The 14,117-nt window shown below is 37.9% G+C and overlaps 1 protein-coding gene across 3 annotated transcripts in view; it reads right to left on the bottom strand.

The window, feature by feature from the left end:
• The window catches only part of LOC124270041 (innexin unc-9-like), a 168,092-nt gene that overhangs the window by 89,727 nt on the left and 64,248 nt on the right, over positions 1-14,117 (bottom strand). Inside the window, exons 1-2 of one of the 3 annotated variants that reach the window (XM_046705094.1) lie at positions 1,240-1,435; positions 553-576 (exon numbers count right to left, since the gene is read on the bottom strand). The exons of the other annotated variants lie outside the window; for them this stretch is intronic. Of the exons in view, the coding sequence (XP_046561050.1) occupies positions 553-576; positions 1,240-1,244 (29 nt within the window). The 5' untranslated portion in view covers positions 1,245-1,435. Of the gene's footprint in view, positions 1-552; positions 577-1,239; positions 1,436-14,117 lie in introns of those variants that run through there. 3 annotated transcript variants of the gene reach the window in all.

The raw sequence follows: 14,117 nt of genomic DNA on the forward strand, positions 1-14,117 counted from the left end.
TTTAGTGTTGATGCCTCATAGTGTGCACAGCCATTTTGATAAGGTATTCCAGAACGAAAGAACTCTCTCGACACATTGAAAGCACTTAATGTCTATGAGGGATGCCTCTTTGTGACAGGACCAGACTGGGTCAGATTATATATTTATTTACATATTGCTTAGCAGGAGACTTTTACCAGAAAAAAAATACAAATTCATATCGACAATATCAAATGAAGTAACATTATGTTATTGATCAATTTAAATGTCAAGGTAGGGAAGATTGTCGTCCTACTTTCTTAAAAAACATTTTACGTTGCAGTAAATGTTTTGTTCAGTAAAATCTTGGTCATGAAAGAGTTTGAGAGACGTGCATGAAGGACGAAATGTGTAAAGTCTGAATAGACTAAAACGTATTTTAGATGAAGAGAGTCCCCAGAAAGCTACAACATAGAGTCGGAAATGAACACTCAAATGAAATAGATTAACATGAAGTGTGTAGGTATACATAAGTGCATGATCTAGACAACACAAAGTACATGTAACGATACAATAGACACGATCAGGGCTCACCAAAAGTGACGTCCACCTCCGGGACTGTGGTAAGAAAAGGAATTACAAATAAGTTCAAATCCTATGTTCAAACTGAAGATAAAATATATTTTAATGTGAGTAAAGTATGGTTATGGAGCTATGCAAGGTGTTATGAATACACTCTGTTCAAGCAGAACTGTTCTGTTGAAATGTTATTGATTATTTGTGAGCTTGATTCGTGCATATGTCACATCTGCCCCAAACAGGGATATTACTTGCAGTATGTTAAAATGTGGAATTTTGTCAATCACAGGAGGTACACTTTGTGAAAATATGTTCAAAATATATTTTTTAAAAACACAAAATGGACGTTTCCAATAGTTGGCTCAGGGACAAATTGACCTTAATGTAACTACATCAGAATTCTAGCATTACAAATGCAGAATAGTACAGGATAGCCTCTTTTACAGGGAATGGTTTGATTCATCAATGGATAGTCGTTATCGCTTGATTAGACAGTTATAATATAACAACTTAACATGAACTCTATTCATAGTATAGGTAGGAATCACATAAGTAATTTGACATTAACCATGATGCGAACAACAAATGGTCTGCGAGAATCAGGTAAATGATCAATTTGCAGGCACAGCTGGCCTCAGAACGAATATGTTAGTTACTGCTAGCTACATAGATGTATGAATTAATGTTAGGTGGTATACTCACCCCATAACTGAAGTACACGGTCAAACGTCGACGGAATTTAACTTTAAGATTTAAAGCTTTTTGGATAGATCCATGAAAGTGTAAAACTTTCGCTCCGGTTGTTGCCAAGCCTGTTTTCAGTAATTTAAGTGTAATTGAGAAGACAAGTTGCAACACACAATTGTGGTTGAAACAGCTGCTGAACATCAATTCCAACGTAGGACATGCTCAAACAAAGGGACATAACTGTCAAATTCGGATCGTGATTTATTTCTACAGCAAATGAAAATATAATACCTGGATTGATTGGGATTACAGAGTGAATATACATCTGGTTGTGATATTGCTGCGCTCCCATCATTTCTGCAGCTTGTCCAGTGACACAAAATGTTATAGAGTTGCAAGAGATGGTATTGATAAAATGACATATATATGAGTCATATTTCTGTCAAGTACAAAGGATATTGTAAATCAAAACGATCCGACGGTTAGATATTGTCACCAAGCCAGTGATATGAGTGACATAACGTCAATGAATGTGGATCGACAATAGTGTAGTTGTTTTCACTACACATTATACCTATTTGTCTGATTTGTGTCACTTTAGTGAAATAATTAAGCCAGGGACTGGAATTTTTCAGCACCATACCCGTGCTCTTTGGTTTTGCCTAAGTGGTAAACGTCAAGGTCCTTCATTACTTCGGTGTTTTTCCTTACATTATGCTGACACTCCGCGAGTTTACTGAAATACTGTCAAACCTATTCACTCACTATATATGGTATCTGAAAATACCAATAATCAAGTTAAATACACCGGTTCATTTCGCCATATAGGTGTAATGTGTGATGTCCATTCCTGGTATCCCCCGCCGTGGCATTTCTGGAATATTACCCCATGCGGCATAAAATAAACTCACTCTCTCTTTGGATATGTTAAAACAAACCGTTTATTCCAATCTAATCACTGACAGCTGTTGTCTATGATAGTAGGTTTGTAAGACAGCTGTGAAAGGGCAACACCTCAGTTAGTCTATTTTTTTTAAATCGCGTACTTCTGATGTAAATATAGATAAATAGCGCATATGTGGGCGAAGTGGGCCTTATGCCTATTGGAAATAATGATTATGGTAAACATTAAGTCTAGTAACCTTGCATATTATACATGTACTTGTACATATAATGTCCATTACAAGTCAAACGTAAAGAGACATCAAGTGTTTTCTTATCCAAAGAATCACAGGAGGAAGAATCATGAGACACAATGTGTAATAATTGATTATGCAATTTATGAATTCCCGTTTGTGCCAGGAATTTCATTCTTTGAGATTCTATAATATAAAAGAGTTATACGCAGCAGCAAAGGGTAGCAACAAAATGAATCAAAATTATTTAAATTGAACATAAGCGCGTTTCTATAGGGGAATAGGTGTTCATTTCAATGGAGGAATTGAAATATATACATAAATAAACATACTCTCAAGCTGTCTGCTTCATCAAACAAGCTTCATCAAACACATTCCTGCTTGACAACGGTTTTGAAACCTTGCACTCACAAACTAGAAGTTTTCATCTATAAAGTTGTCAGTATTGAACTTCCCAACTTCTAAAATGCCACTCAAACAAGACACACTCTTCTGGCTTGAAACTAAGCGCCTAGGATACAAGCATGAATCTCTTACACACGATAATATTCTACAAAGAAGGAATTGAAAGTCACCTGATTCAGATAAATGTGGCCTGCATATGGAAGCATGACCCTCAGATATTCCCCGGTTTGGTCATCCAGAAGTAGAGGTTAGTCATGTTTTAATGCTGTCAAAACGTCGACAACATATCCTCCATTAAATAACACATCAGACGCGAGTATAACTTTGTAATGAAGCATACAATGAAAGGACACACACCGATACTTGTACAGTTAGGACTGTTGATGACAACGAGACACGTGTCGAATGCTTGTGTGCAACGGATACTATAATGAAAGAAATTTGACAACCATGATCACAACTTGTCATTGATTCCAAAATGACAATGAATTTGTTTTTGTTTTTTTCTACAATAAAGAAACCTACCTTAACAATAGAGTATAGGACAGTCCACAGTCATATCACCTGAAGGAGAGCTACTTCCAATCCTTCAGAAGGCGTGTCACAGATTCGTCTTATGGTTAGGCAATGATTGCATGTGGGAGTAAGGATGGTCTCTACTCACCGCATCTCAGCCCAACGTTTTCCAATAGGAAAACCATGACAGATGTTTCCTATAGATTCTTCTATGTACTGAGCAAACAAACCTCGGCGAAATATTGCTAAATACAAGCAGATTTATTTCTCTTGACGATAAGACAATAAGAATGTGCTTGTTTGGAAATGCCACTGCCTTCACAGTGAGAATCCAAATATTATGAAGTGTGATAATACCGGGTTAATTCTCTATCATGTTCAAAGAGGTATGGATGTTAGCATAACCACAGAAAGACTTTACTGGCGCAAAGTACACAGAGTAGAGACTTGAACAGTGTATACTAGTATCAGATTTTGTATTTAGAAATTACAGACGGAACTAAAATCAAAGATTTTAAGGAAGAAATGGTTTGTACATTTATGCACAGACATACATGAACAGTTTGCTTACAAAGCTTTATTATATATCTTTCATTGATATCTATTCCTGCAGAGAGGCCCTTAAGCAGCCTGTGAAAGCTTAATTGTTACTTTTGAAGAGGCGTTGGCGAGTTACGTTCCTTCACAGAGATATTGAGCATCTTTTGTTGTACAGACAATATTCGAGCACCAGCAACCGCCTATGAAGCCATTTACTAGTATTACGTTCAATCCGAATGTCGTATAACACCTGTAATACCATAATGACACTGCGAAGTGCTGTGCAGTTTATGTCTGTTATTTGAACTTAAATTATACAAATTATAATATATGGTTACAGGTTACCGGGTTTCTATTCAATTTTAAAAGCTGTATGCTATTTTTTCGTTTAAAGCAGGACTATTCTAACCGTATAACACGTCCTGTAAATAACCAAGTCTGGACCAATCAGATGAGATTCAGAAGCAGTGACAAGTAATGAAAGGCCATGGTTCACATGTTCACGAACTGGGACGCTGAAATTTCCATATCGATCGTGACTGTTCATTTAGAATTTAACATCATGGCTTATGATAGTTTATAGTTTTACAAATCTGTAACTTATACATAAATATTATCATTTATATGATGATCTTCTTTGGCTTTCACGGGAATAAATATTATATTTATCCATCTGACTTAGTAGGCGTAATATCCAATTCTGAAATAGGCCAGTAAAGTGGACGTTGTTGTCCTCAGCTGTGTCAAATGTTTCCTTATCGTAATTTTCAGAGTTCCGTGATGTACGTACTTGTGAGTATCACTGTCTCCTGCCACTTGTATCACGGACGGCTGCACAAAAAGAGTACCTATGTGTGGAATCAAGCATTGACCACATGTGTCCCAAGCGATCCTTCAACCTTCTAGCTTTCCAAACTCTGAACAACGTTATTGTGAATTCAATAGTACTACACTATCATCGTCATATTTAAAACCCTACATATTAAACAATGCCCTGGTTAAATTATTTCGTTGATTAATTAATCGAACATTGCCATTCAGAGAGCAGGTCATTTTCTGACCTTAAACAGTTAAAGGGTTTGAAAATGAACAACTCCTACCTGATTAATTTAAATGTGGTGGACCTGAAAACACACCATGCCTAACCACCTTCATCAGATTGCATTGCATTCACATTAATCTCCTCCGACGGGCATTAGATGTTCTCTATTGTCAGATATTTGTTATATACTGGACAAAAATAGTTAGAGATATATGTAAATTTTGAAATTATGAATAATGATCTATTTATTAATTGACACACTGATAAGATATCAATCATAAAAGTACCAATATCCCTAACTTATTTTGTCCAGTATATATGGAATGTAACAAGACATATTTGCCTTTGATGTATACTGACTTATTTCATCTGGGTATTTCAACATCTGTGTATTTTTGAGAACATACAAACACCTTCAAGATGACTAGTTCGTATTATGATTAACCATGTATCATATCGGTACATTTTTTGTTTACAACATGAAACTGTTCAGATGAAGACACACTCATTGATAATATTGTATATTAACAACAATATCATAACATACAGTTCCGTGAATTTATATAACATTGTACAACGTTTGCAAACACTGTACCATGACCATTTTTATATAGAACCACTATGCGTTTATTGTAAGTATCTTTGCAGGTGGCAAATTATTGTAGGTATAATCCAACCCAAACTGTACACCTGTTGCGTAATCAATAGGTGCACAAAGGCAGTAAGCAGGCGTCCTTCAAACATTATATTGATCTCAGTATATAGGCGTGTACATATAGTTATCACCATCGATGTCCATTTAGTGCTGTGGACATGATCTATGATGGTAGTAGTATGTCATTGATCGTTGAGTGCTATTTCATTTGAGTAGTGCCTTTTAGTTGTAAGGCGGAAGGGTTATATACTGATCACGACCGATGATTATTTTACATGTGTAATATGCTACTGTTAAGCTCTGTGGCTACTGATGGAGGAACAATTTGAACATGTTTAGTATTTTAGGTGTGTGTTTGTGTGCGCGCGTGCGTGCGTGTGTGTTGGGCGGGATGACGGGTGTGTTGAAATTGAGACACTATCTCAACCCATTTGGGCTATTCCCAATCTTCCAGCTTGTGTGAGTGAGTGAGTTGGGATAAACACAGATTTGAAGAGTACTGTACCAGTTTGACCTGTTTAAGAAATTTCGACAACTATGAAATAAGCTTCGAACAATGTGACTGCCACTTAATGCTGGCGTAGTAGTAATGTAAGGTTAAATGCACATGTATTCATAGATATTACTGAATAAATGATTGCAGAGGTGGAAACATGTACGATTGGTAACAATCACCAAATGGTAATCACATATCTTTTAGGTGTATGCACGTACGTTTGTATGTACGCATGGATGGATGATCGGATGGATGGATTACCGTATGAATAGATGGATGCATGGATCGATGGATAGTCCGTCGCTGCTCAGTCTTGCTTTGTCAGCTCTGTAAACTATTTCTGATACATTAAAAGCCTATATCTATATTTCATTTCACCGTTTTAAAGACACTATTGCAATTTTGATTTAAATGTTACAGAAAGGACCAAAACAAACACACCTGTATATTGCACCAACCATGACTGGCGCTCGCTGACCCCCTGGTGTCAGTAGGGCACGTGCGGCACATATGTAATGCACGTGCACCCCGTACACAAGCGCGGCGTAATTCTCGCGAGATATCATGTAGCTGTGATGATCTCAACAAGATGGTGTATGATAGTGTTGCTGTTCTACAAAGTCGCTTTTTCGTACGTGTTTCTTTCCAAAACATTTCTGTTAACCTATTTGTAAACCTATTATATTTTCATCTCCTTTGACATATTATCACGAATATAATTCTTAACTTTCCCCTTTAAATTGCAAACCGTTGACACATTTCCTTGACACTTTCAACCATTTCAATGTATATAGGAACTCTGAAAGGCTGGGAAACTGAAATATAGTAAGAGTTCTAGATCTACAACAGACATAAACAGAAACAGTATACTACTAACGTATATTAACATATCTATATAAAAAGGTACTAGATATACTTAAAAGGACGGTAAAGGGTGTTTTACGTTCACTATGTTTCCCTGACTAGTATAATACAGATATAAGTAAATTGAGTACTGCTCCTGAAAGATGGCATGAACATTTCCATCGCCATCTGACCTGAAACAAATATTGTTTGAAATAACAGTAAATATAATCAGTATCCCATAGTAATTTCTACTTACATCTTGACGGCTTTTTGTGGTCAGGTATTTCTACCTGGACGTCTCTATCGGTGGGTCTCTTTCTGATAACTGTAGGTAAACGTCATAAGCAATTAAACCAACAGATCGATGGCGACTCAGTCTGAGAAAAGTTGACGGTAGATCACGCAGCGAGTACAACAATCAATATCCAGTACGGTGTTTATTTGTAAGCATACCGCCAGATGCAAAGCCATCACAAGTGTTACCAAATTTGGTGTAGAGTACACAAAAATCAATAGCTGAAATTTCACGGTTCTTTCAGTATTTCACAGTATTTGGCAAAAGAAATCCAATTTAGGTAGCTCTCGGGTTGAGCCATCCACATCCATTAAAAGAATTAAATCGTAAATGTCTTATGATTCTTTCATCTGACAGTGTGCACTGCAACCACTGCTTCTGTATCAAGCCCTCACATTATCCGCCAGCTCTCAACCTCGCCACCTTGAGGCAAGAAATAAGTCTTAAACTTAAGCGATCCAACCTAATCACAGGTAGAGCGCCACCTATACCTGTCAGCATCACAAACTGGGGGATATAATCTTCATTCACTGATAGCATCCCCAATTCACGTCAAGCTTTATGTACAGTTTGATGATCCGCCAAAACTGTATATGGTTAATTCTTGTCACATTGCTAATAACAGCCTCATTCCACCTTCATATGCCCTATCCCTCATAAAGCCAGTAATTAGCTACACCTTTCAGGATGGCATAACGGGACCCCTAAGGTAACGGCCTGCTGGTACTTGCGATTAAGTGTTCACACAGGAAGACAATTTTAACGTCTTAGATGGTGAACTTAAATCACTTCTTTCACCGACCTCGTTGAGATTTTGAGGCTTGAGATAAGGTGTGCCAAGTGTGTCTTGTGTTTGAAGCGCTCCTGTTTTAAATAAAATAAGCTTGACTCAACGTCAGAACACTTCAAAAGGGCATGCACTTCTTCGCCTGCAACCTAAGAACTTTACACTTTTAATCAACCTTCTCTTTTTTCACTGAAGACTGAACATATCACTGAAAGCTGAATCATCCAAAATCTATGGCTTCAAGGTTGAAATGATTCTATCGATCAATGTAACCTGATACTATGACGTCTGTCGATATGACTTTATTGATGATTAACATACTGGTACACAGATACGACTGTATATCAGGCAAATAGTAAATTAATCCCCATACCCACTGGGTCCTGTTCTTTTTGAAATGCAATGCTGTTTCAGCTCAAATTGACCCAGTATCCAAATCTTTCAAAACAGATTTTCTTTACTTGATTTCAATTTAATCATGTTCACAATATACCATTCTACATTCGGGATCATTCAAAAAGGTTTTTAATACGTGTCATTGTCAATTATGTCTTTTTTATCTATTATGTGCATATTTTTGTTATAACACTTTATCCATATTCATATATTTGATAAGCAAGTAGACTTTGCTAGTTTATATCACATTTCCGATTTTCCAATCGTATCAAATGATGGAATATTCACTTTTCGTTCAAAATATTACATACCATGTCAGCTTTCCTTTGATGACATCAGATGGCTGCACCTAATATGGCTGTCAATTGGAAGGGGTGCAGGTGCATGACTCACTGTGTCTGGTTACGATTAACATTCTTCAATCAAATAACGAGGCACTGATGACCTCCTTAGACCCCTATCAGATGTTTGTCACCGTGTAATTTGCAACAACGGGGATAGAATGTTCTGATTTTGCACCCTTTCTCCCCAGACTTCAGTTCCCGTTTCCAGGCGTTATCAGTACGAACCTGATTATCCATGTGACCTGTAAAACTCACTTATAAAGTAAAGGGGAAGATGTTCTTTGGTTACCTTGTTCTGTTACCTATGTAAAAGTACTAGAATTAAAAACAGACCGCGTATGGTTTAACAGCATGTACACGTGCATTAAAAACATAGCTTCATAATTTTGTAACTGGTGATAATTAAATTATATTATCACGAATGAACATATATATAGTGTGAAACCAGATAGAATTGAAGAAATTATATCTGTACCAAGGATCTTCAGACTTTTGTCGTGAGTGTGTGTGTGTGTGTGTGTGTGTGTGTGTGTGTGTGTGTGTGTGTGTTTTGAAACAACACAAGTTTGCATTTTCGAAAATATCAAATTATTACAGATTAAAATTAATATGCAGCAGTGAGGGGTTGGGTGGTCCTGGCACAGACAGGCTGGTAAAGCTCACCATCAGCTTAAGTACCCTTGTCCCTTCTACACACAACCCAGACAGCGAATGGGGCTTCTCCCAGGAAACGCTGCCTAGTCGAACCCACCAAGAACTTTCCGGAGAATATCCCCCAACACTGCAGCCTTCTGCATTACCCAGAGTGGCAGAAAATATGTGCTCCCGGTGGAGAACCCGGGCACTCTCCTCATCTTCGGCAAGAAATCAGGAGGTACCAAACCAAATGCACCGAGAACAAACTGTGTATTTGGGACGCAAGTGAGGCATTTAAAAGGCAAGATCCGCATATTTGCCATGTTCATCCTCAATAACATTACTGTCAGAAAGGGGCGGTGGGGTAGCCTAGTGGTTAAAGCGTTCGCTCGTCACGCCGAAGACCCGGGTTCGATTCCCCACATGGGTACAATGTGTGAAGCCCATTTCTGGTGTAACCCACCAAGAACTTTCCGGAGAATATCCCCCAACACTGCAGCCTTCTGCATTACCCAGAGTGGCAGAAAATATGTGCTCCCGGTGGAGAACCCGGGCACTCTCCTCATCTTCGGCAAGAAATCAGGAGGTACCAAACCAAATGCACCGAGAACAAACTGTGTATTTGGGACGCAAGTGAGGCATTTAAAAGGCAAGATCCGCATATTTGCCATGTTCATCCTCAATAACATTACTGTCAGAAAGGGGCGGTGAGGTAGCCTAGTGGTTAAAGCGTTCGCTCGTCACGCCGAAGACCCGGGTTCGATTCCCCACATGGGTACAATGTGTGAAGCCCATTTCTGGTGTCCCCCGCCGTGATATTGCTGGAATATTGCTAAAAGCGGAGTAAAACCAAACTCACTCACTCACTCACTCACTGTCAGAAAATTCAATAACATAATTTTATTTTATGTAAAAAATACCATGACCCGGTTTGTTGGTTTGGATATGCCTGAGGCTGTGTATGGGCCTATTCCAAATAACTCGGTAATTTACATTTACCATGACACCCTCTACATATACTGAGGGAAACACCAGATAAGGGAACACCACTTCATGGCAGTGTTCCTTTATTATGCTCAGATTTCCTCCCACAGTGCTTTTCAAAGCTGGTGATGAAAACTCGAAAATATTAAACGAACACTTGAGGTTTCATGTGTTCCTATATTTGTTTCTCTCAATATATTTAGGCCGTATGATGGATGGACCTCGGAGTCAAAAGCAACATGCATGGTAACCACGGTAATAAAAGGACCGAGCAACGCCATCATGTCGCTTAAGATACTGTGTCTGTGCCAAGGCTGGGCATCCACTGACAAGGTCTTGGACAGAGTCTCAATAAATTCATTACACAATCGACATTTCATAGTTACATTTTAAACTTATGAATAATTATTATGAGACGCTTTTAGGGCATTCAGTGAGATGAGATAACCGACTGATTAGAGCCTCGTCGGACATAAGGTCGCGTTATTCATGTTGGTTTCGTATATAAGACGTGTATCGCTTTGAGTTTTCTCTCAATGTGCAAAGCTGCAATGTGTAGTATGGTACAAACACCCTGTAAACCAGCTCTATCTTACACCGTTTGCGTTATTCCTACCACTCAATAAACCATACTTTCTGGATGTCACATAATTTACAACCTTAAATATATGGTGAAGATACTTAAGGACTATGTTCTTATCACAAATGGATATTACGTATATATTACAAGAAACTAAATTGCAGTACCTCTCATAATTCAATCATTAGTTTCTTATATTCCGGATTACTTGCATTTGAAGTAACCTGTAAATGTCAGGCTGAATAATTTGAATGCATGTTCTTTCACCAGTGTCTACTAATAAAACAAACAGGGTATCATTTCAAGATTCCAACAGCGTGTTCGCCAACTTTTTCCCATCTGGCAAATGTCCATCTGGTGTAAACGACCGAGTCAGAAATATTACCTTCTGATAGAAATAGTTGTATAGTGGCGTTCTTCATCACTAACTCAAGCCATGTGACGCTACAGGATGTGACACACTATGCTCTGGGATTCCAGGTTTTTTCAGCTTAACATAATACTGAAAAAAACGTGATTCATCGAGAGGAATCCGCATCTGCACATGTCACTCAACATTGTCACCAATGTCAGTTGTTATTCTACGTATAAACATAACGTTCTTCTAAACAAACCATACTCTGGATGGTCTGCAGACATATTTGATGCACAGCAATTTTTGCATACTGTTAAATCCATTATAACCCAAGTGAAGCTTTCTCGTACAGAATCAAGTTAAATTTATGCAGAAACACCATTTGAGTCCTCTTTAGAAAAGCCTTATTACGTTCTGATGACCATAACGGCAGTGTTTATACCATAACATTGTTTTATCAAAGACATTTCCGTATTTTCAAAGCTGGCAACGAACGCTTAGGACGTTTAAGATTTGCGAGGGTAGATGTGTGCAACATCAATGTGGATGAATAATGTAAATGCTTTAGAAGATGCAAAGATTCACACTTATAGAAACCCGATCCCTCGCTGCATGGGTGCCTGCGTATACATTGTGCCGACACTAGGTCGGAACCCAATAAGTGCTTTAACAGATCCATCCAACAAAAAGTAACGCTTTCGTTTCTAGCGTATGCTCTTTAGCTGAGGTAAATGTGTAGTTCTTTTGCTGCTCTAACATCAAGGTGTAGATCTCTCGCACTTTTCTTCCTTAATTTTAGTAGCTTTGGCATCTCTGTCTATACCTTATTCTCGGTTTTTCTCTTGCACATGACAGAGATAGACGTTGATTAGTAGGCTGTTAGTGAATGTAGTTATTTCAAAAAGTCATTCAAGTAAGCTGCGTGTTATGGTGTTATGCAACAATTTCATTTAAAGGCTTACTAAAAGTATTTCAAGAAATTGTTGCAAAATCTTTGAATTACAAACTACACTATTCTCAATATCGTTGTTAATCTGGTATTCTGTTTTAACTGAGTTCTGCATTAAACACTGAAATTCCAAAGGCGATCTTCAGAGGTTATTATGTCTAAAATATGACCATATGTGATGAAGAAATGTCTCTGATGACTACAAACTAAGTTAGTACCATGGCATCGACACATTTCTTCAGATTTGGTTGGTTTGTTGCTGGACGCCGCACTCAGCAATATTCCAGCCATATGGCGGCGATCTGTAAATAATCGCGTCTGGACCAGACAATCTAGTGATCAACAGCATGAGCATTGATCTACACAACGGGGATACGATGACATGTGTCAACCAAGTCAGAAAGCCAGATCCATGACCACCCGATCCCGTTAGTCGCCTATAACGACAAGCATGGGTTGCTGAAGACCAATTCTAACCCGCATCTTCACTGTCCTTTCTTCAGAAGCTGAACACATGTCCTAGCATGATCTTCATTTCTATTATAACATTATTCATGATATTGTGAAGAGTGAGTCATTAACAGCTTACCATATTTTATACATTCTATGCTAAAGAAGTGTAATCAAAATACATTTCGGTGTGTTTACATTCTTACAATTAGTCAGCATATAATATGTATACTTGTTTGAACCAGTTACAGTGTTTCCTTGTCGGCATGTTGTGAGTTCATATACTTTGACATATTAAAATTTTCAATTTCATTTAGACTATTAAAATTATACAACATTTTACACTGACAGACATATTGAAAAAGAGTTCCTCTAATGCTTCATGGTGCATTTTGTCAGACACAGGCACTGCTAAAATATATTACTTAGGGATGTGCTTCAAAGAGAAGCGACATACACCACTTTTGTGAAGAAATGATGTATGTATACCATCTGTTGCATGAATTATTACCGTACACCAACATTGTCCGTCAGACGAAGATTGAAATACTGACTCACAAAGACGGCACGTATGGTTTCCGTGAATATGAACATATGTGTATATACAATCAATAGAAAATGTAATAAAACCTTATTGCTTTAAAACTATAATTGAAAGGTAAAGCTCGATTGGTAACTGGAACGCTATCAATCAATCATGCATCTAAGCGAAATACAATTACATAAAGAGTGATTGAGTGAGGGGTGACACTCAACTTATTCCAGACGCAGAATGGTATGAGTTTGTTCATCGGCAGACATTTACTATCAGCAGGAAGCCACCAGAAAGAGTGCGACGCTGAAATAGCAGGACTGAATCCAAGAATAGCACACACATGCGTGGCGGTGAACACGGCTATTTAAATAAGGTTAGAGTAACAACTAGTATCTCAAATGAACATTTTTTACAGAAAAACTGTTCCTGATTAGAAAAGATATCTAATAAAAAGGACCCCTGAGACATTGTTAATTTTCCTGAAACTGTGGAAATCTAGACTTGCTGTCTCACATATTCTAGACTTGCATGGACCGCCCTAAATAAAGCAAGTCTAGATAAATTTGTTTCCCTAGGTCTTTTCAATATGACAGACTAATATATATATTCAGAGACTAAGGTATACAGGGTTCGGAAATAGGAGTCAAAACACACACGACTTTTAATTTAAAGAGGTGATCACTACATAATAATAACCCAAAGCTGTTAACGTTACAATTAAGAAAGATTATTCAAACGTGTATGCAATGCAAATTTACTGACAGGTCAGCATCAACATCAAGTTGTGTGTAAAAGATCAGTGCAAAAGAATACCCAGTTCACATGCTAAAGGGCACATTAGCAACGAAAAGCTTATGAATGGACCCCCAGGAAGTCAGTGATAACACCAGGTGTTCTCAAAAGGAGCAAGCGTGTCCAGAGCAGTATGTCACGACGACGTATTAAT

The sequence above is a fragment of the Haliotis rubra genome, unplaced genomic scaffold (genome assembly GCF_003918875.1).
Source record: "Haliotis rubra isolate DU_JTF1 unplaced genomic scaffold, ASM391887v1 Scf102, whole genome shotgun sequence".
Classification (NCBI taxonomy): Eukaryota; Metazoa; Mollusca; class Gastropoda; order Lepetellida; family Haliotidae; genus Haliotis; species Haliotis rubra.